At 37.2% G+C, this 21,502-nt stretch overlaps 1 protein-coding gene across 2 annotated transcripts in view; it reads left to right on the forward strand.

Moving 5' to 3' along the window:
- Positions 1-4,397: 4,397 nt before the first annotated feature.
- Positions 4,398-21,502, forward strand: part of LOC145984502 (uncharacterized) — a 105,617-nt gene continuing 88,512 nt past the window's right edge. For both annotated transcript variants that reach the window (XM_083118156.1, XM_083118158.1), the window contains exons 1-2: positions 4,398-4,451; positions 16,727-16,797. In XM_083118156.1, the coding sequence (XP_082974282.1) occupies positions 16,729-16,797 (69 nt within the window). In that variant the 5' untranslated portion in view covers positions 4,398-4,451; positions 16,727-16,728. The remainder of the gene's footprint in view (positions 4,452-16,726; positions 16,798-21,502) is intronic.

Genomic DNA, 21,502 nt, shown 5'->3' on the forward strand with positions numbered 1-21,502 from the left:
TAGGTGGACCAAAAATATGAATTGGGTAGATTAATGTTTATTCTATCGATACATGTGTGTATCATGTTGAGTCGCTGACCGCTTCTTGAGAAATCGCGGCGCGAACATTGGCCTCCTTATCGAAGAAGTATTCTGTGATCTGAAGATTGTGGGTTCAAAAAACATGATTTTGAAGAAAATTGGTGGACCAAAAATATGAATTGTGTAGATTAATGTTTATTCTATCGATACATGTGTGTATCATGTTGAGTCGCTGACCGCTTCTTGAGAAATCGCGGCGCGAACATTGGCCTGCTTATCGAATAAGTATTCTGTGATCTGAAGATTGTGGGTTCAAAAAACGTGATTTTGAAGAAAATTGGTGGACCAAAAATATGAATTGGGTAGATTAATGTTTATTCTATCGATTCATGTGTGTATCATGTTGAGTCGCTGAACGCTTCTTGAGAAATCGCGGCGCGAACATTGGCCTGCTTATCGATGAAGTATTCTGTGATCTGAAGATTGTAGGCTCAAAAAACGTGATTTTGAAGAAAATTGGTGGACCAAAAATATGAATTGGGTAGATTAATGTTTATTCTATCGATACATGTGTGTATCATGTTGAGTCGCTGACCGCTTCTTGAGAAATCGCGGCGCGAACATTGGCCTGCTTTTCGAAGAAGTATTCTGTGATCCGAAGTTTGTGGGTTCAAAAAACGTGATTTTGAAGAAAATTGGTGGACCAAAAATATGAATTGTGTAGATTAATGTTTATTCTATCGATACATGTGTGTATCATGTTGAGTCGCTGACCGCTTCTTGAGAAATCGTGGCGCGAATATTGGCCTGCTTATAGAAGAAGTATTCTGTGATCTGAAGATTGTGGGCTCAAAAAACGTGATTTTGAAGAAAATTGGTGGACCAAAAATATGAATTGTGTAGATTAATGTTTATTCTATCGATACATGTGGGTATCATGTTGAGTCGCTGACCGCTTCTTGAGAAATCGCGGCGCGAACATTGGCCTGCTTATCGAAGAAGTATTCTGTGATCTGAAGATTGTGGGCTCAAAAAACGTGATTTTGAAGAAAATTGGTGGACCAAAAATATGAATTGGGTAGATTAATGTTTATTCTATCGATACATGTGTGTATCATGTTGAGTCGCTGACCGCTTCTTGAGAAATCGCGGCGCGAACATTGGCCTGCTTATCGAAGAAGTATTCTGTGATCTGAAGATTGTAGGTTCAAAAAACGTGATTTTGAAGAAAATTGGTGGACCAAAAATATGAATTGGGTAGATTAATGTTTATTCTATCGATACATGTGTGTATCGTATTGAGTCGCTGACCGCTTCTTGAGAAATCGCGGCGCGAACATTGGCCTGCTTATCGAAGAAGTATTCTGTGATCTGAAGATTGTGGGTTCAAAAAACGTGATTTTGAAGAAAATTGGGGGACCAAAAATATGAATTGGGTAGATTAATGTTTATTCTATCGATTCATGTGTGTATCATGTTGAGTCGCTGACCGCTTCTTGAGAAATCGCGGCGCGAACATTGGCCTGCTTATCGAAGAAGTATTCTGTGATCTGAAGATTGTGGGCTCGAAAAACGAGATTTTGAAGAAAATTGGTGGACCAAAAAAATGAATTGGGTAGATTAATGTTTATTCTATCGATACATGTGTGTATCATGTTGAGTCGCTGACCGCTTCTTGAGGAATCGCGGCGCGAACATTGGCCTGATTATCGAAGAAGTATTCTGTGATCTGAAGTTTGTGGGTTCAAAAAACGTGATTTTGAAGAAAATTGGTGGACCAAAAATATGAATTGGGTAGATTAATGTTTATTCTATCGATACATGTGTGTATCATGTTGAGTCGCTGACCGCTTCTTGAGAAATCGCGGCGCGAACATTGGCCTGCTTTTCGAAGAAGTATTCTGTGATCTGAAGATTGTGGGCTCAAAAAACGTGATTTTGAAGAAAATTGGTGGAGCAAAAATATGAACTGGGTAGATTAATGTTTATCCTATTGATACACGTGTGTATCATGTTGAGTCGCTGACCGCTTCTTGAGAAATCGCGGCGCGAACATTGGCCTGCTTATCGAAGAAGTATTCTGTGATCTGAAGATTGTGGGTTCACAAAACGTGATTTTGAAGAAAATAGGTGGACCAAAAATATGAATTGGGTAGATTAATGTTTATTCTATCGATACATGTGTGTATCATGTTGAGTCGCTGACCGCTTCTTGAGAAATCGCGGCGCGAACATTGGCCTCCTTATCGAAGAAGTATTCTGTGATCTGAAGATTGTGGGTTCAAAAAACATGATTTTGAAGAAAATTGGTGGACCAAAAATATGAATTGTGTAGATTAATGTTTATTCTATCGATACATGTGTGTATCATGTTGAGTCGCTGACCGCTTCTTGAGAAATCGCGGCGCGAACATTGGCCTGCTTATCGAAGAAGTATTCTGTGATCTGAAGATTGTGGGTTCAAAAAACGTGATTTTGAAGAAAATTGGTTGACCAAAAATATGAATTGGGTAGATTAATGTTTATTCTATCGATTCATGTGTGTATCATGTTGAGTCGCTGACCGCTTCTTGAGAAATCGCGGCGCGAACATTGGCCTGCTTATCGATGAAGTATTCTGTGATCTGAAGATTGTAGGCTCAAAAAACGTGATTTTGAAGAAAATTGGTGGACCAAAAATATGAATTGGGTAGATTAATGTTTATTCTATCGATACATGTGTGTATCATGTTGAGTCGCTGACCGCTTCTTGAGAAATCGCTGCGCGAACATTGGCCTGCTTTTCGAAGAAGTATTCTGTGATCCGAAGTTTGTGGGTTCAAAAAACGTGATTTTGAAGAAAATTGGTGGACCAAAAATATGAATTGTGTAGATTAATGTTTATTCTATCGATACATGTGTGTATCATGTTGAGTCGCTGACCGCTTCTTGAGAAATCGTGGCGCGAATATTGGCCTGCTTATCGAAGAAGTATTCTGTGATCTGAAGATTGTGGGCTCAAAAAACGTGATTTTGAAGAAAATTGGTGTACCAAAAATATGAATTGTGTAGATTAATGTTTATTCTATCGATACATGTGGGTATCATGTTGAGTCGCTCACCGCTTCTTGAGAAATCGCGGCGCGAACATTGGCCTGCTTATCGAAGAAGTATTCTGTGATCTGAAGATTGTGGGTTCAAAAAACGTGATTTTGAAGAAAATAGGTGGACCAAAAATATGAATTGGGTAGATTAATTTTTATTCTATCGATACATGTGTGTATCATGTTGAGTCGCTGACCGCTTCTTGAGAAATCGCGGCGCGAACATTGGCCTGCTTATCGAAGAAGTATTCTGTGATCTGAAGATTGTGGGCTCAAAAAACGTGATTTTGAAGAAAATTGGTGGACCAAAAGTATGAATTGGGTAGATTAATGTTTATTCTATCGATACATGTGTGTATCGTATTGAGTCGCTGACCGCTTCTTGAGAAATCGCGGCGCGAACATTGGCCTCCTTATCGAAGAAGTATTCTGTGATCTGAAGATTGTGGGTTCAAAATACGTGATATTAAAGAAATTTTTGGACAAAAAAATTGAATTGTGTAGATTGATGTTTATTCTGTCGATACATGTTCGGCTCTTCTTCAGAAATCGCCTTGAGGAAATATTTCAGTCAGGAAGTGGAAATATTTCATTCTTGAATGGAAAGATTTCTTAGTTTCTAATTTGAAGAGAAAATGTTTATATTTTAATGTAATAATTTAAAACACATACCTGAATCCATAATTACGTATTAACAATTACGCGTCACTAATTACACGTATTGCAAGCAAATGAATGGAAAAGCCCTCCCGCTATCCCTCTCGCTGGTTTTGAAAATCCCTCCCGCTATCCCTCTCGCTGGGTTGCAACACTGCGCAGTTGTATCGCTGTCGCGCTTTTCTATTTACTTTTAAATGAGAGAGTTGTAGAATACGTACATTGCTGGTGCTATTTGTAAATATTACACGTATTCTACTCACATTCTCGCAATAAAATTTATTACAAGAAAAGGTTCGTGAATATGGACACGAATTTGACTTCAGCCGGTTCGCGAGGAACTGTTGAAACACAGAATACTAACTAAGGTCAACGAATCTCCCATAAGACTGAAACAGCCCTACCGGACTTCATTTGGTTCTTGGACCAAAGGTAAACAGGATGAAAATTACTTTTTCTACACATGTGGAAAAGAGATCATCTCTCAGTGTCGTATTTAAAAGCAATTCTAAATCCCAATTCGCTTTAACGATGTTTAAATCTTCTTATCGCGCCTTTGTAATTTAACAGAGTTTGGACAAACTGCGCAGGCACAAATGCTGAAAACAATCGATATAATCGATTATTAGCACAAATCTTAAATCAGTCCGTTGCCATGGTAACAAAATCAATGAGGAACATATGAGTGAGGTAAGCAAGTTATCTCTTGGTTTTTAAAATATTATCTATTAACGTTGCATGCATTGAAAGTTATCTGGAATAATCGTTATTTACGTTGCAAAGTGTTGATTCTCGTGAAATATATTGTATATTTGGCAGGTAAAATTTGAGAGGAAGAAATGAGCTTTACATGGAAAGTTGATGTATGAGTAAGGAATAAGCGACAAAAATGCTGTATTCCTCCTATGCAATTGAGAATAACACTTTTCTTTCACGTTTATACACTTCAACATCGCATGTACAGGGAGGTTATTGCAGCATGCCACCGCAAAAGCGTCGGCCGCTTACCGGTCTTGTCATGCATCAGGTGCCGGCAAATTGCGTAACAGATAGCCCGTTACACAAACCGCTTGTTTTGTAATGTTTCCACTTTTCACAATTATAGTTACAATTACAACTTAAATAAGCACGTACCTTGTCGTAAGGATGCTGGAAAAGGTGTCCTCTAAAATACAAATATTTCTGGCACTTTATTTTTGACATGTAATCTTTCTTAGACACCGCGAGAGCTTCGGCCGCTTACCGGCCTTGTCATGCATCAGGTGCCGCCAAATTGCGTAACAGATAGTCCGTAACAGAAACCGCTTGTTTTGTAATGTTTCCACTTTTCACAATTACAGTTACAATTACAACCTTATTTCAGACATCTAATCTTTCTTAGACATCTCTACTTTATCCTCGGTTGACAGAAAGGGAAGACAGCATCGCGGCGCATAAAGCAAACCGAAAGTGTAAAATTATATTTAAAACTAATAATAATAATGATGATCACTAACCTTCTGTGTTATAAATGATGTTGAAAATGACCTCCTTCAACACCAATACATTTCCGGCATCTGCGTATGAAATTCCTCTGAACATCCATAAGCTCCTCAGGTGTGATTCTGGCAATTTCTCTTCTTATATTTTCTTTTAAATCCTCTATTGTACGCGGGTTATTCTGATACACTTTGTTTTTTAATGTTCCCCATAAATAATAATCACAAGGAGTAAGATCGGGGCTACGAGAGGGCCACAACTCAGTACTGATAATTCTGTCCTCAAAAATCTCGGCAATAAAATTAAGTGATTCATAAGCAGTGTGAGGAGTAGCAGAGTCCTGCTGAAAAAATGACTGCTGGCATTCAATGTCCGTTAATTGTTCAAAAAAAGGTTGTAGTATGTCTCTTCGATACCTTTCACCATTGATAGTACCTTCATAAAAAATAGGCCCTATTATTCTGTGCGCATTCAAACCACACCACACACCAATTTTTGCAGGATGGAGCGGAACTTCATGCACAAGGTCAGGTTTTTCTGCGCTCCAATAGCGATTGTTTTTTGAAATAACTCGGCCATTCAATTCGAACCAAGCTTCGTCTGAAAATATGATTAATTCTGGATTTACTCTGCCAGCAACAATATTATCCAGCATCCAGTTACAGAATCGAACTCTAGTCGCGTGATCGCGCGGTTGCAATTCATGAACCACTGTAATTTTGTAGGGTTTTAATCTAAGTAATTTAGTGGCATTTCGTGCTGAGGATTTTGAAATGCCTGTTTCCTGAGCAAGCCGACGGAGGGATTTTTTTGGAGTATGTTCAAGTCGTTCACCAATTTCGTCTAGCTTTTCTTCCGTAAGAACACGTCGTCTGGAAACACGTTTCTTAGGTTCAAGAGATCCTGTCTCTCGTAATCTTTTAACGAGGTTGTAAACAGTATGTCTGTCCGGAACAGGATTGCCAGGAAATTTTCTTGCGAATCGCCTGACTACTTTTCTGCAAGAGTTCGTTTTCACGTAAGTATCGTACATAAAAACTCTTTGTTCAAGACTATATTTGTTTGGCGGCATAACTAATAACTCAATAACACAGTATAAACAACACGAGTACTGATAAACGCAAACCGAAGTGAACACGTCTAAACAACTGGTAGCCGACAGCTGTCGCATTCGCGTAGTATCGAGAGGCTTCTCGCGGCTTACCACTACTCCGATAAGCCGCTGACGCTCTTGCGACATCTGAGGAATTTCGCTTCTAGCGTCGGCTCTATAGACACTGGATGGACCAAATTTTGAGGAAACACAACAAAAGACTACTCTATGAGGATATGTAATGCTCCTGCCGCAACTTTGAAAAAAAAAAAAATATGGAAATTATGACGTTCAGAAATTTTGCGTAATTACGGGGAAAATAGAACTTTGGGATTTGGCACCCGTTTCCCCCTGGACTCACAATTGTCGGAATTTACATAAAATGTTGCTTTTTGTTCATTCTTACATTTAGAATTTAAATTTCTTAAAAAGATGCAGTTGTTGAGCAGTTATAGCCTTTTATATTCAGTTTATCCCATAGTAGCAAAAGGGGAAAAGTGCTTATTTCAAATGGCGCTCTCAGAAAGAAAAACGCACACAGTGTATGATCGCTACTTTACTTCAAAAATATTCACACGTTAAAATTAAGTGACACTGTTAAATAATTCGTTTATCTGCGCTTTCGTTTTGCATAATAATGTATACGTAACCTCCCCCCTCGAAAATCTTGGGCACGCCACTGACTCTAGTGTTCAAAAGGATTAATCTTGTGTTATCTGCAAAATAAGAGTCACGGTTTTGTTTATTCGAAGGCAAGACAAGAATGAAAAATTGAATCCTTTATGTTGGATGAGTCATTGCTGTCAGAAGCGATATGGGCAGAAATAAAGTGCCAGAAATATTTGTATTTTAGAGGACACCTTTTCCAGCATCCTTGCGGCAAGGTACGTGCTTATTTAAGTTGTAATTGTAACTATAATTGTGAAAAGTGGAAACATTACAAAACAAGCGGTTTGTGTAACGGGCTATCTGTTACGCAATTTGCCGGCACCTGATGCATGACAAGACCGGTAAGCGGCCGACGCTTTTGCGGTGGCATGCTGCAATAACCTCCCTGTATATATATATATATAAATATAAGTAAAGTAGTTCATCGGGCTGCGATTGTGTATGTCGACGTCCTATTTCTCGATTCCTTCCTATGGTAAATGCATTTTATCTCATGATTCTGAAATTATCTAATGTGAAGGCCAGATGATGAAATGTCATTATGCTCGTGAGAACACTTCATGAAGCAAGACCTGGAGGTCACTGCCGTCAGGAGGGGAAGGTTCATATTGGACCATCGACCTCCCCTGTCAATAATTTGGCGTCTCATTTCAAGTTAAAGAAAACAAAAACAAGGAAGCTCGTTATTTTCTTTGTTTCTACAGAAATAAGGTTCACCTGCTTAGTATTCAAATTGAATAACCAAAAGTAAAAACTGTATCAAATCTTTAAAAATATATGGTATAAAATAGAGGTGAATTGTCATCCACAAAATGAAGAGAATTAATGGTCCCACAGTTTTCAAAATTACAAAAATTGTAGTTTTATGTGAGAAGTCACAGAACATGAACTTATTCGTAAAATTTCCGTAATCTTTTTTTAACGATGCATGTAAAAGTAGCTACAGCTGCCTTCCCGCAAAATCAGTGTGCAGGGTGTGTTATATAAGGGTTCGGCACATAGTGGTTCAGACTAGACCTCATACTGTAGGTCCAGTCCCATGCATCAATCGAAATGACCAAATTATACATTTATTAATAAGAAAAACTACCCATGTATAATGGACATAAAATGTTATTTTTCATTTTCGTATTTGCAATTTGTTATAAATTAAGGAACGAGTTTACAATACCGGACCACTCTCCAATTTCTATGAAATTTCGCCTACTCACTAATTGTGAACTCCTAATCACGAATCTGCATGTAATAATTGGCGGTCAAGTATGGAAATCGAGAGAAAAATGAAATAAACTATGTTTTCTTAACGTAACGTAACCCTACCATAAGAACAATAGCTCCACGGAAGACGCCATTTTCCCAACATGAAGAAATCAACAGGCAAGATAAGGTATAGTTCTCTTAGCTAAAATATTAATTTTTCTTTGTATTTATGCTAATGGAACCTAACCTAACAGGCCTAACCTAACCTCGTAGGCATTCCTCGTCTGTCGTCAACAAGATTGTTGTGCGTAAAGGAAGACCATTAGGTAATTAATTGCGAAAGAAAGATGGTTCCGAATTGCTGTGTATGGACAATCACCGTGGTAAATCGCAAGGTTATTTTACAAGTTGTACACGTAAATGTACAGTTTTAACAAGTGACCGCCAAATATGAACTACAGATACGTCATCAGGACATCGAAATTAGTAAGTAGGCGAAATTTTATAGAAATTGGAGAGTGGTCCGGTATTGTAAACTCATGCCTAAATTAAGTAGCATTTTCAGTTTTAAAAGAAAATAAATTCAGACTATATCAGTAAGAATTAAGTATATTGTAAGGTTTTTCTATTTGATACACATCATCACTAAACATAAAATATTTCAAGTGATACACAACACCATCCTGTCTAACCACAGGACTTCCACTGGAAGGCAGGGAACATCCACTAGATACTTAAAACTACCAAAATATTATTGGGTGCTTCCATGAGTGCTCAACATTAGAGCAAAGTGAGGTAGTTCGATTGATTTGTTGTTTATGCACATAAAGGCTAATCCGGAAACAAAGTGAGGTAGCTGGACCATTGAAGATACTTCCTATCATACAAGTTGGCAATTGCTACTACAACCACCAAGGTTTTCTTCTGCTATCTGTAGTCAATGTAGCTGCCAGTATATATTTTGTGGATGCTGGCATCCATAGCAGAGTGATCAATGCCACATATTTTGAAACAAAATGTCCCAGTTTCGAATCCTGGTCAAGGCATGGGTATATCATGGTGCTTGTCCCATCATAAATGTCATCTGTTCATTATCCATTATTCATTCTCATTGTCATCACAACTAAATGCAAGAGGGAGCACAGGTAATTAAAATAATAAAAAGATAGCTAGAAATGGATATCTTGCAATTTGTTTTAATCATAAGTAGATCAGCCACTGTGTTAATGCCTAAGCAATGTATGTTCACATTTGTTTTTCCCTGTAAACAACCAGTTTAGCTGTTGCCTGGTATGCAAACTAGTGTGGTCATCTGTGCAACATTTTGAGTGTGTTGCAAGGTCATATCATGATGTGATGAGCTGAAGTAAGTCTTGAAGCTTTCCTGGTGATGAATGATGAAAAGATTCTTTTGGGCTATCAATCAAGTGAGTTGTGGAATTCAACTGGTCAATAGCCTAAGAAAATATTTTAAAATATGACGAGTAGTTTTGTATTTTGCCAATAACCTGCCATTTCAATTAATGTTGCTGTTATGTACTTTTGAGAGTAGGTTAGGACATTCATATTAATGTCACTGATATTTATTTATTTATATATTTTGAACAGATTAAAGTAGTTACATTGGATTGCTTCAGTTGATATGAACTTTTCTTGCTCTCCAAATGTTTTTGTCTTCCTTGCTTCCATATGCATCATAGACACAACTCCTCACCACATGGTTAATGCTCGTACCAAACTACATGAATGCTGACTACATCTCTAGTGCGGATCATATTTGCTTTTGTATTTTACATTTATACATGATATCCATTTATGTTTTCTACATTATAGTTCAGTTTTCTTTGCAATTCTGCAGATTTGTATTTTTTGAATGAAAATATCATTTCTCTATCAAGCATGCATGCGCAGAATGGTTGTGTCAAGTTTCATTACCTTAATATTCCCCAATATCTTACATGGACATGGCATTTTTCAAACCCAACGTAATTATAATTTCTCCTTTTTTATGCACTACAACTTAAGTATTGAATATTTTGCCCATCTCAACGACATCTTGTAGGGGCCTCCCAGATGACGCAGTGGTGGTGCTGTTGCCTTGCAATCAAGGGGTTCTGGGTTTTATACCCAGTGGAAGCACATAGTGGTTTGGATCTCACTTTAAACTGTAGGTTCAGTCCCAAAGAGCCTTACTGTGCATAAAGTGGACTTAAGACACTAACTCAATCAATTAAATCAACCACATCTCATCATTTTTTTCCTATCCTAGATGCTCTTCATTTGTCAACAACCTCAGTATTTTCTCATTATAATTTCGATTTGGTCTACAAAATGAGTCCTCTACAATTATATTTATTGATTGATTGACAGATTGCCTACCTTACTATTAAAACATTTTAGCAGAGTCAAAGGCCATTAATGGGACGTATGAAAACAAATGTTATTTTTGATAGTTTATTGCTGAAACACAACAAAGAGAACTTTTAGTTATATAACATTTTAACTTTCAACAATAGAAAATTTTCCAACAACAAATCTTGTGTATCATATCACATATATATATATATATCAGATTAACATTAATCTTTCTTGTTCCAAATATAAGCATACTTTAAATAGGCCAAAACAAATGTACCAGAATCAGATTGTGTTTCTAATTGCATTTTATGGTTGGTTCAATTTTCAATATTGTTCTTAAATGGAAAATATCTTATTAATCAGCAATTTGGAATAGGGAAACTAAATCTAAGTGAATGCAAATGGACAGGACTAGAGGATATCAGATAATCTGAAATAACTGTCTGCATAATGATAGCATTAACATACAATGAACAAATAGTGCTCAAACAAAACTACTTAACTAACTCATGTAAGATAAATAAATGTATCATTAAATTAAACTAAATATATCAATACTGCCAGTACAGACAATTACTTCCGAAGACCGATTCCACCAGTTCAAGGTAAATTGCATGAGCCAAACCCAACTGCTGTCAGAGTAAAAGAGAGAGCTCTGCACCCAACATGAATGACTTCCCTTCCCACAGTCACATGAGCTGTTACATATCACTTCCCCCAAAAAGGAAAGAAACGACTATCAACTAGCACACAAACTGATTCATATTCTTTTGCAAGCAAGGAATAGAGTTACACATTCAATTTTCTTCTTTAATATCTTTCAAATCTTTAATTATTTCACTTTCCCATTGTTTCTTAGGCTTACCTTATGTTCGTGTTCTAAGTGGTTTCCATTTATGGATTTCTTTATTATTTTGTTCAGTTCTTCATTAGTTTGTATTCACCAAGTGCCATCAGGTTCTTTGAGATGTCCACATATTCTTCTTAAGATTTTCCTTACAAGTATTAAGAGTTTCTGTTTGCAAATGTCTTTGAGTCTACAGGTTTCACATAAACATCTTACTACAGGTTTTATTTTGGTATGATAAAGTCTCAAATTAGCTGATTTAGATATTATTAATTTCTTCTTTAGTTGTGTTCCTTTACTACTGATCCAAGATATTTGAAAGATCTCAATTGCTCTCTTCCTTCTTTGTTTTCAATTAGTTCTTCTAATCTATTTTTACCTATTACACATCTAAGATATTTCATTTCATGCATGTCAATTATGAGACCTATTTGGAAAGCTTCACTTTTCAGTGGATTAAATTTTTCTATTAATGTTTTTTTTGTCCCTGCTGTTAAAATGATATCATTGACATATGTGATACTCTAGTCAGTATATTTCCTATTACTTCCATCTGTTTCAATACAGAGTCTATTAAACAACATTGCAGATAGAGGATTGCCTTGCTTGACTAGTTTCTATTTTCAGTTCTTCACTTAGCCCACTGGTTATTTTAACTCTTGCTTTAAGGATAATATGATGCTATTCAACAGCCAAAAATCCTTCTGAAACCAAAGTAGCTGAATTTTAATAATGGATCTGACAAGGTCAATTAGCTCTAGTTGTGAAGATTTTGAAGGAAGCCACTATCAATAGGTTAAAAATCCTACTGTTTTAATTGTCAGTAATATATGTCGTCAAGGAAATGGAAAAAGTTCCTGTTTTTTGCTGATTCCTAAGACATTAGATAGGCTGTCTTTCTGCTGATATATGATAGTAACATAGTACCTTGGAAAGCACAAATTTATTCAAATTTATTCTGCTGTTCAACCACAGATTGAAATACTAATAATATTTATTATTGAAATGTTGTGGGGAAGTTACTGGGTGGCCTTGTGCAGGCCAGGTGGTGTAGTTGCAATCATGGCCTCTCCCATCTTTTGCTAACTGAGGTGTTGGCAGATTGGGGTAAAAGATGGATTATCGCTACCTGGAAGCAGTCGTTAAAAGGGATGTTGGTATGGAGGGTGAGAGTGAAGTCCAGGTTGTGGATGGAGGAGCGGTGGTTTTTGATTCTGAGATTGAGGGCAGTTGATGTTTCCCCCAGGTAAACGTAATCACAGATGTTGTAGGTGAGGATGAAGATAAGGTTTCAGGTGTGGCAGCTTCCTTTGGAATGGAGGGTGAATTTGCCAGTGGCAGTGTGAACATGGTGGGTGTGAGAGGTGATGAAGATGGGACAGGTTTTGCACCTAGGATGGTAGCATTGGTGGGCAGGGGGATGTTGGTTGTGTGGAGACTGATTGTTGTAGACCAGGATGTTTTGAAGGTTGGAGGAGCATTTGAAAACAACTCTGGCTTGTCGGGAAAGATGTTTCTTTTTTCAGGATCACTGTGGAGAATGGAAAGGAGGGAGTAGAGTGTGTGTCTGATTTTGATGAGGTGCGAGTGATATTGGGGGACAAGTACGGGAGAGTTGGTGGTGGTGTAAAAGGCAGCTTGGGATATTTGTTTGGTGACCAGGGTGGAGGGATGTCAAGGGCTTGGTGTATGCGGAGGTTGTAATTCTGATGGGAGGTGGGTGAAGTTTTGAGGCACTGTCCCCTGAGGACCAGGGAGAATGGAATCACGGTGCCAAACATAATGTTTTTGGGTATGCTGAATCCAAATATTATGTTTTCCAATCTGAAATTTTAAGTTATGTGCTCCAAATCGCTAAAAAACAAAATGGCGGCCATACGAAATGAGTTCCTATTAACTTTTGAAGGAGCAGAAAGAAAATATTGATCTTGGTGTCAAACATTATGTTTTTGGGTATGCTGAATCCAAATATTATGTTTTCTAATCTGAAATTTCTAATCTGAATGTTTGTTTCAAATCGCTAAAAAACAAAATGGTGGCTACATGCATCCATGCAATGTTTCGTATCCATACTTTTGAACTAGGAATAAAACAGTGTAACAGTACTTTTTTAATACGGAAAGAAAGGATAGAACATTTCTGAAGTAAAGATGCAAAATAATAATATTATTCAAAACATAATACCATATTGAAATATTAACAGTACCAGTGTATGATAAATCTGCACGTTATCCTTATTCAACCTTATTTTGCCTACAAAAATAGTATAACATTTTTCTAGTCACGAATATTCATGCACTCCTTAGTGCCAGTATCTGCACATTTGCATGCTGCAGTACATACAAGCTGGCCTTTCCTGCAGGAAGATGTAGCGGATATACAGCCACCCAAACATCCACAGGTGACAATGTCGTAGCAGGGTTGTGGAATTGGTGGCAGCGATTGAAGTTTTGTAACGAGCTGTCCATCAACCATTTTCCATCCCAAGATAGTAGGTGGTGGTAACACAGGTTTTGGTATGCCCGACTGCCTCCACACCATGGCTTGATAGTGGGCCCGTTGTACATGTAAACGTAGAGCATCAGTAGTGGGGGGGGGGGGGGCAGTGCTTGTGGTGTTTTTCCTTTGCTGAACAGCTTTACTCTGGCTTCATCACAGCTGCTTGCATTCGGTACACCATACAACTTGCATATGAACTTCTCTGCCTTGTGTGCTGTGTGCTGTTATGGCGTGGAATGGGATGAGAGTTTCGAAGACAGGATCCGTAAATGAAAGCTTCTGCCTGACTTCATGTACTGGAATTTTTTTTTTTTTTATGTTCCTGCTCGCAACCACAATTTCGTACATCTAATCTTGTGAAATAACGCTACCAATTACACTAATACATCTGCATCACGTGCTGAGACAGCAATGTTATCAGCACCAGAATTAAGACAGTGAACTATAGTGCAGGAGGCCTTAGAAAGAGCGTTTCACGGGCTAGCAGCAGATTCGATCGCACACTATTGCCGATACTCTCGTGTCGTCTGCTCCTCAGCTGAACAAACAGGCCGAGGTAGCAAAAGGCAGAGGTCACTCACCCTTCCAGAAGGGTGCAGCGAGCTAGCTGTGGCAACCGGGCTCGCTCATTCGCAGACCTGTTTGGTTCTCGCAGACACACCCCCATATTGTCGTCTGCTGTAAGCCCGCAAAGCGATCTTTCTAAGGCCTCCTGCACTATACACTTCGTGGTTTGCCTGCAATCCTTCAATAGACAAATCACGATTGTTTGTTCGTACGTCATCCTCCTTGTGAAATCCACTGGAAACGACAAATATTTTGTCTTCAGGAGCATTGTTGATCAAATGATTAGAGAGAAAACAGGCCAAATCTTTTTTATTATCAGAGTTAGCAAGAAAGTCACTGAATTTGTTGGGGATTGGCACGGATCCATTTTCTATTACTCTGCTTTCTAAATGGGCATGTTTCAAGCGCCTATCCCTTTGTTCCAGCCTTGATTCAAGTTGCATTATACCTATCAAAGGTGACATCAATCCTCTTAAAGCTTCTTCCCATAGAAACAACAAGGTTTGAGGAGAGTATCTTGAATATCTGAAGTAGCTAAATCCTTTGTTTGTCACAATGTTCTGAAGGAACTGATAAGAAACATCTTAAGATGATGCCTCACAGGTGCAGGTATTTTCAAATTTATAAGTGGATCCATGGTTCTATGTTTCTATCATTCTGAAATAAAGTAAAAAAGAAAAAAATGTATCATAGGTTTAGTCATTCTTGTGGTTCTTTTGTTTAAAAAAGAGGAAAAAAACTACAACAATTTTCAAACATGTCAGATTGGAAAATATAATATTCGGATTCAGCATACCCAAAAACATAATGTTTGACACCAAGATCACTATTTTATTTCTGGTCCCTCAAAAGTTATTTGGAGCTCATTTCGTATAGCCGCCATTTTGTGTTTGAGCGATTTGGAGCACATAGCTTAAAATTTCAGATTGGAAAACATAATATTTGGATTCAGCATGCCTAAAAACATAATGTTTGACACCAAGATCACTATTTTCTTTCTGCTCCCTCAAAAGTTATTTGGAGCTCATTTCGTATGGCCGCCATGTTGTTTTTTAGCAATTTGGAGCACATAGCTTAAAATTTCAGATTGGAAAACATAATATTTGGATTCAGCATGCCCAAAAACATAATGTTTGACACCAAGATCACTATTTTCTTACTGCTCCCTCAAAAGTTATTTGGAGCTCATTTCGTATGGCCGCCATTTTGTTTTTTAGCGATTTGGAGCACATAGCTTAAAATTTCAGATTTCAAAACATAATATTGGGATTCAGCATACCCAAAAACATAATGTTTGATATCAAGATCACTATTTTGTTTCTGTTCCTTCAAAAGTTATTTGGAGATCATTTCGTATGGCCGCCATTTTGTCTTTTAGCGATTTGAAGCACATAACATCAAAATCGAGAGTGGCAAACAAAATATTCAGAATCAGCACATCAATTACATTCAGAAAATGTTGTTTGTCTGCTTTTCCTCAAAAATGCTTCCTACACTTTTTACAGCCACATTTCTGAGAATTTGCACCAGGCTATTGTGTGAAGGGTGAACTCATCAGTGGTGGCATGAATCTGGAGGGATGGGGAGGTGATGAATATAGGGCAGGTCTTGCACCTTGGTTTGTTGCACCTTTGGGCTGCAGGGTGTGAAGTGTGAGGGCTTGGTGTATTTTGGACCAATATGTTTTTGAGGTTTGGGGAATGACGCTGGAAGACAACCCATAGTTTGTCCCGAAATATATCTCTAGTGTCAGGATCATTGTGAAGGCTGGGAATAAGGGAGTGGAGTATATGTTTTATTTTCATAAGTGAGGGTGGTATCGGGTGATCAGAAGAAGGTTTGTTTTGGGTTGTTTTTTGGTGCAGGTGTGGGAGGTGGCTCTGGTGATTTGTTTGTTGATGAGGGTGGAAGGATAGTCACCGTTGATTAGGGCTTGGTGCAGGCCTAGGTTATAAATTTGGCAGGAGGAGGGGGATGAGTTGAGAGCTAGGGAGAATGGAATGGTTTTCTTGGTGTTATTACCTATTTGTACTTTTTCTTCAATTTTCTAAAGTATACTTTAGCCCAAACCTGTGCATAGTGTTTTCTTATTTACTGTATATTCCTCTTTATTCACTCTTATCTGCAAGTCTTATTACGTTTCTTGTAATTTTCTCACTGCAATTACTTCATCTTCACTATTAGTGTAAAATTTTACTAAATTTAGTCTAAAATAAAAGACCTCTGATATTCCATTGCATTTTAAACTTGCAGACATGTTTCCAGTTGGAAAAGCAAGGACTAACAGAGAAAGCCCAAAAACATGCGACAACTTGGAACATCAGGTTTGTGAAAATTTTTTGTGTTCATTTTATAATTGTTTTACATGATATTTGTTTAATTAGGCTAATCACGACTGGACTGCAGTTTTTAGTGTGATCTGAGCTGCCGGGATGTGCACCCACTGGCAATTAGTTCTTTGATTTCAAGGAGACAGGCTTAACCTTAACACTATCAGGAAGTTGTATGCACAATATCTCTTATGGACCTCTCCAATGGCATAGAGGTAACGTTGTCACCTTATAATCAAGGAATCCTAGATTCGATACCCAGTGGAGTCACATAGTATTTCAGGTCCCATTCTAAACTGTAGGTCCAGTCCCAATTAGTCTATCTGTGTGTAAAATTTACTTGAAAAACTCAAAACCCAAACGATGTTTCTTATGCACAAAACATACTCACTAGCATGCCCACATACACATAAATAAGTCTCTGTCAATACTGATTTTGTTGCCACACTAAAAGCATCATCCACATTTGCTGTCGAAATTTATATTTTTACATCTTCATAGTTAAAAATTGAAATCTTTTTGTGAATGCAAAACTTTAATTTTCTCTCTTTCAAGTATCTTTTAACTAGTGATTGAATTTGTACTGTGAGCAAAACTTTTCGTCCCTTTACTAGTTTGCAGTTTCATGGGGTTAATTGTATTGGAAGTACAGTGTTTTTAACACATATGGCAGAAACTGTATGAGGTATTTAGGTGGATTTATTTGAACATAAATCTTTGCCCAACCACAGTGCTTAAATATAGCCACAAAAGCTGGTGGGGACTTAGTTCAGTGGCTCAGATCAGCTTTAAAATTGAAATATTAGGTGGGGGGATGTTTCCTCATGCCTTCAAGAAAAGCTGGGGGAATGTTCTTTACAATATTTTATATTTTTTTTCTTCCCTCCCACCGACACACACATTCTTCATGAACTACTTCAGATCCCATTTTTAAAGTCTTAAGTCCATCTGTGAATAGCATATTTGCACATCAAATGTGCTTAAGACAAAATTTTAGCTTTTGTCATGTTATCTTGCATAATTGTTTTTAAGTAGGTCTATTTTTCTCCTTGTTCTCAGCTTCTTTCTCAAAATGAAAAATAACAATTGGATGTGGGGATGTTAACGAGAGTAGATTTAAATCATAGTTGATAGAGTCTTGTCCCACATGTGATAAGTTTTTCATTATTCTTGGTTTCATACTGAGTTGTTAATGTTTGTGTTAGTCTTAGTCTTGATCTTGTCTTGATTTATAAACACTCATTCGTATCAATGTCAAAGGTTATTTCTTGATCTCTCTCTTTTTTTTAACCCCTAGTCGACACACCTGGGTCCTAGGGACCTCATGGTAATTTATTTTGCCTTTCATTACGAAGTGATTGACAGCAATGACGTGACTGGCTCAGTAGTCTCCTAGCCCTTTGTTCTTTTTGAGCCAGTGGAGTGGTTAACGTTGTGAGGGTACTAAATATGCCAAAAGCAACTAACATTGGGTCCCCATGACCCAGGTGTGTCATTAGTGTTACTTTTTGTGTTAACATGATTTTTACATCGCCCAAGCTAAATCGAGGATTGTGAATGAAAAATACATCCTTGCAATCTTGAATGATTCCCTAACAGATATTGATGGATTTCGGTGGTGCTGATAATGAATATGAGATTAGTGAACATGAATGAGATACAGGGGAAAGCGTAGAAGAAGTTGGTAATATAGGTGAATATGCCAAGCTATAAGAAGCTGTAGAAGAAGCTGAATATGGCAGTAAGACTGACAAATCTAATTTATTTTATGAATAAAACCGGTATACATTGCCTAAATGGTTTTTAAAAGTGAAGAAAGTTGCCTAGAGAAAGGTACTATACCAGCACTGTGACTTTGGTCAAACTGTAGTTGTGTTATTTTCCTATTTTTTTATAATTAATATAATTAGTGTTTAATTACTAGCACATTAGGGAAACTGGATCCGTGGTCATCTAACCCACCCTCAATTTCGCAAGGAATTGTTTTTTCTTATGAACATTATGTGTTGCTAAGTGTGATGAAAGAAATTCTGGAGCTCGGAAAGAAGTATTCAGTACTGTACAGCCATTTATAGTTGAGATATAGCCGTTTGAAGTTGAGAAGTGGAAGTTTACTTGCAGCCATGTTAGTATCGTAGCACCTGTACTAAATGTCATGAAAATTGCTGTCAAAATTTCCCGCCGATTCCGGGCTCCACCCGTGGGGTAATTAACCTGCCGCCTGCAACCTCTATCGCGGCAACGCCTCCGCTCCCCTCCAGCTACCTCCCTGTCTCTATAGAGTTCTTTTGGAAGGCATGTTAGAAACTGGCAGAACCACCTGCCCCTAACACTATTTTCCGCACTGACACATGAAGGTAAAAAAAAAATTAAGGCTAAAATTTAACCTCAGAAGTTAACTTATCTCTTTCTTCCAAGGCCAGTCACTGAATTGCGGGTCGAAATTAAATTTCAAAGTCCAAAAGAGAAGTAATAGTCTTTGTTGTCCTTTTCCACAGAATACTACCCTCTTCTTCCGTTCCATCATAAATATAAGAAGTCGCAAATTATCCCATCCCACAAGTCATTCAGAAAATACAACCCTCCCCTTTATGGCCTGCAGTTGCCAAAAAAAATGTGCACTATGCTGAGTATCACAAATCAATTGTAATGTCTGAAATGTCCAACCCGCCAATACATCACAATAACATATCGTAAATTATCCCATTCCACAAGTCAATCATAAGAAGAAGAAAAGAATATGTAGACATGCACCTGTGACGTGAATCCATGATGCACAGCCATGATGGAAGCCCTGGAAAATGGTGTGAACATTATGTAGGTAAGGAATTTAAATATTAAAAATGTAAGTTTCGTAGCACATAGAACTCTAAAAATTAATTTCCGTGCTCCAGAATTTCTTTCTTCAAGCTTAGCAACACATAATCTTCATATGAAAACAAATGTCCTTGCAAAATCGAGGGTGGGTTATATGACCATGAAGCCCCTGTGACCAAGCTTTCTATTGTATTTTTTATGTACTTAAAAATTTGGAAATACACAATATTTGATCATGCTATCTTGAAATGTGTTTATTGGTACTTGAAACAACAGTATGTGCATATAATAAAAAAAAGTATATTCACACTGTAACAAATAGATATCTCTTGATAAATATATTTACATCTTGATAAAGTATGCATATATAAATTATGCATATGAAGAACTATCTGTGTCATTTTCTCCAATCTTCATATGTGAGATTCCCGGCTCCGTGGTCATCTAACCCAAGATGACCACAGACCCATCACAGGCACCCAGGTGTGTCTTAAGTGTGAATTTTTAGGTGTATCGACTAAGGGTTAAAGCTATTTCATTTAGTTTACCTTGCTTTTCTCCCTTCCTCTTACATCAAATTTCAAAGAAAAGGATGAATTATGACCCAATGAAACAGTTGTTAGGACAAACACAAGTATTTACACCCATGCCTTATCCTGGGCGCGAACCTGGAATCTTGGAAGACTGAAAGACATTCCCAGAAATAGATTAAATAATAAAAATTATGATAATAATAATAATAGTGAAAAGTATCATTAAAATCAATTTATACACAATACAATTTTATCGCCACGAAAACAGACTTCTAATCAAATCACTCAAGAAAAAGTGAGGTATTTCAAGGCATTAAATAATATATATTCACTAATTCCAATACCTTTTCTTTTCCTTCTTCCTTTAAATGTGTTTTGTTTGCAAATGTGAGTTCCTTAGACTTAATTTTCCTGCCAAAGTTCTTAGTTTATCACTTTTTATTTCTGTCACTTCTTTCTTCAAAACTGACACTCTGCTTTTGAAAATGCTTAGAGTAGAAGAAAATGCAACTACAAAAAATAAATTTTTTGAATGCCAAATGAAATTATTTTAAAGAAATTTATATTCTATTTGGTGACAATTTTCATATCCTTAAAATACTTTTCTGCAGAAACGCAACACATAAAAGTTAATGTTCTTTGCACCATCTTTAGTGATATTGTCAATATTTATAGAATCTAACATGAATGAAACAAATGCTTAATTTGATCATTCCTATCTTCATCAAATTTTTCATGAAGGGTATTTTGCAATTGGTGCAACATCACCATTATTAACCCGTAAGGACACATGAATGGGTAATAATGACCCAAGCAATTTTGAAATATTTTTCCATTTTACCAATGCATGCTTGAGGCAACGTTTCTCAGTACCTTTCCAGTAAACCTTTCAGAATGTCATGACCTTGAATCAGCTGTGAGGCTTCCTTAGTTTCCTTCACTGGGCCATAGAAATACTGCCTGTGTAAATTTCACCATTCATGTGCTCCTGTATTTCCGTTTGGTATTTAAGCATGTTCTTTTTTTATGTTTATCAATTTTGAAATACAATAAAAATGATCAAAATTAATACAATTAGTTTAACCAATAAAGGTATATTAGGTAGGATGTTGATGATGAAAGTACGGTGGTGGTAGGGGGTGTTGTGGGTGTTTGGATAAATCACTGTTACACTGCACTAGTGCTATATGTATTAAGCATCAGCTGATACCAAAATTGGAGACCTTCCATTCCACAACCAGCACATATGTGTTCACATTTGATTCAGGGTTGCCAGCTAACCAATTAAAAGTGGAGCACACATTCACAATTATGCTAAATTTGTCAAAAGTAGCAACATTTTTCTCCTG

The sequence above is a fragment of the Lepisma saccharinum genome, chromosome 2 (genome assembly GCF_977018435.1).
Source record: "Lepisma saccharinum chromosome 2, izLepSacc3.1, whole genome shotgun sequence".
In the NCBI taxonomy this organism is placed as follows: domain Eukaryota; kingdom Metazoa; phylum Arthropoda; class Insecta; order Zygentoma; family Lepismatidae; genus Lepisma; species Lepisma saccharinum.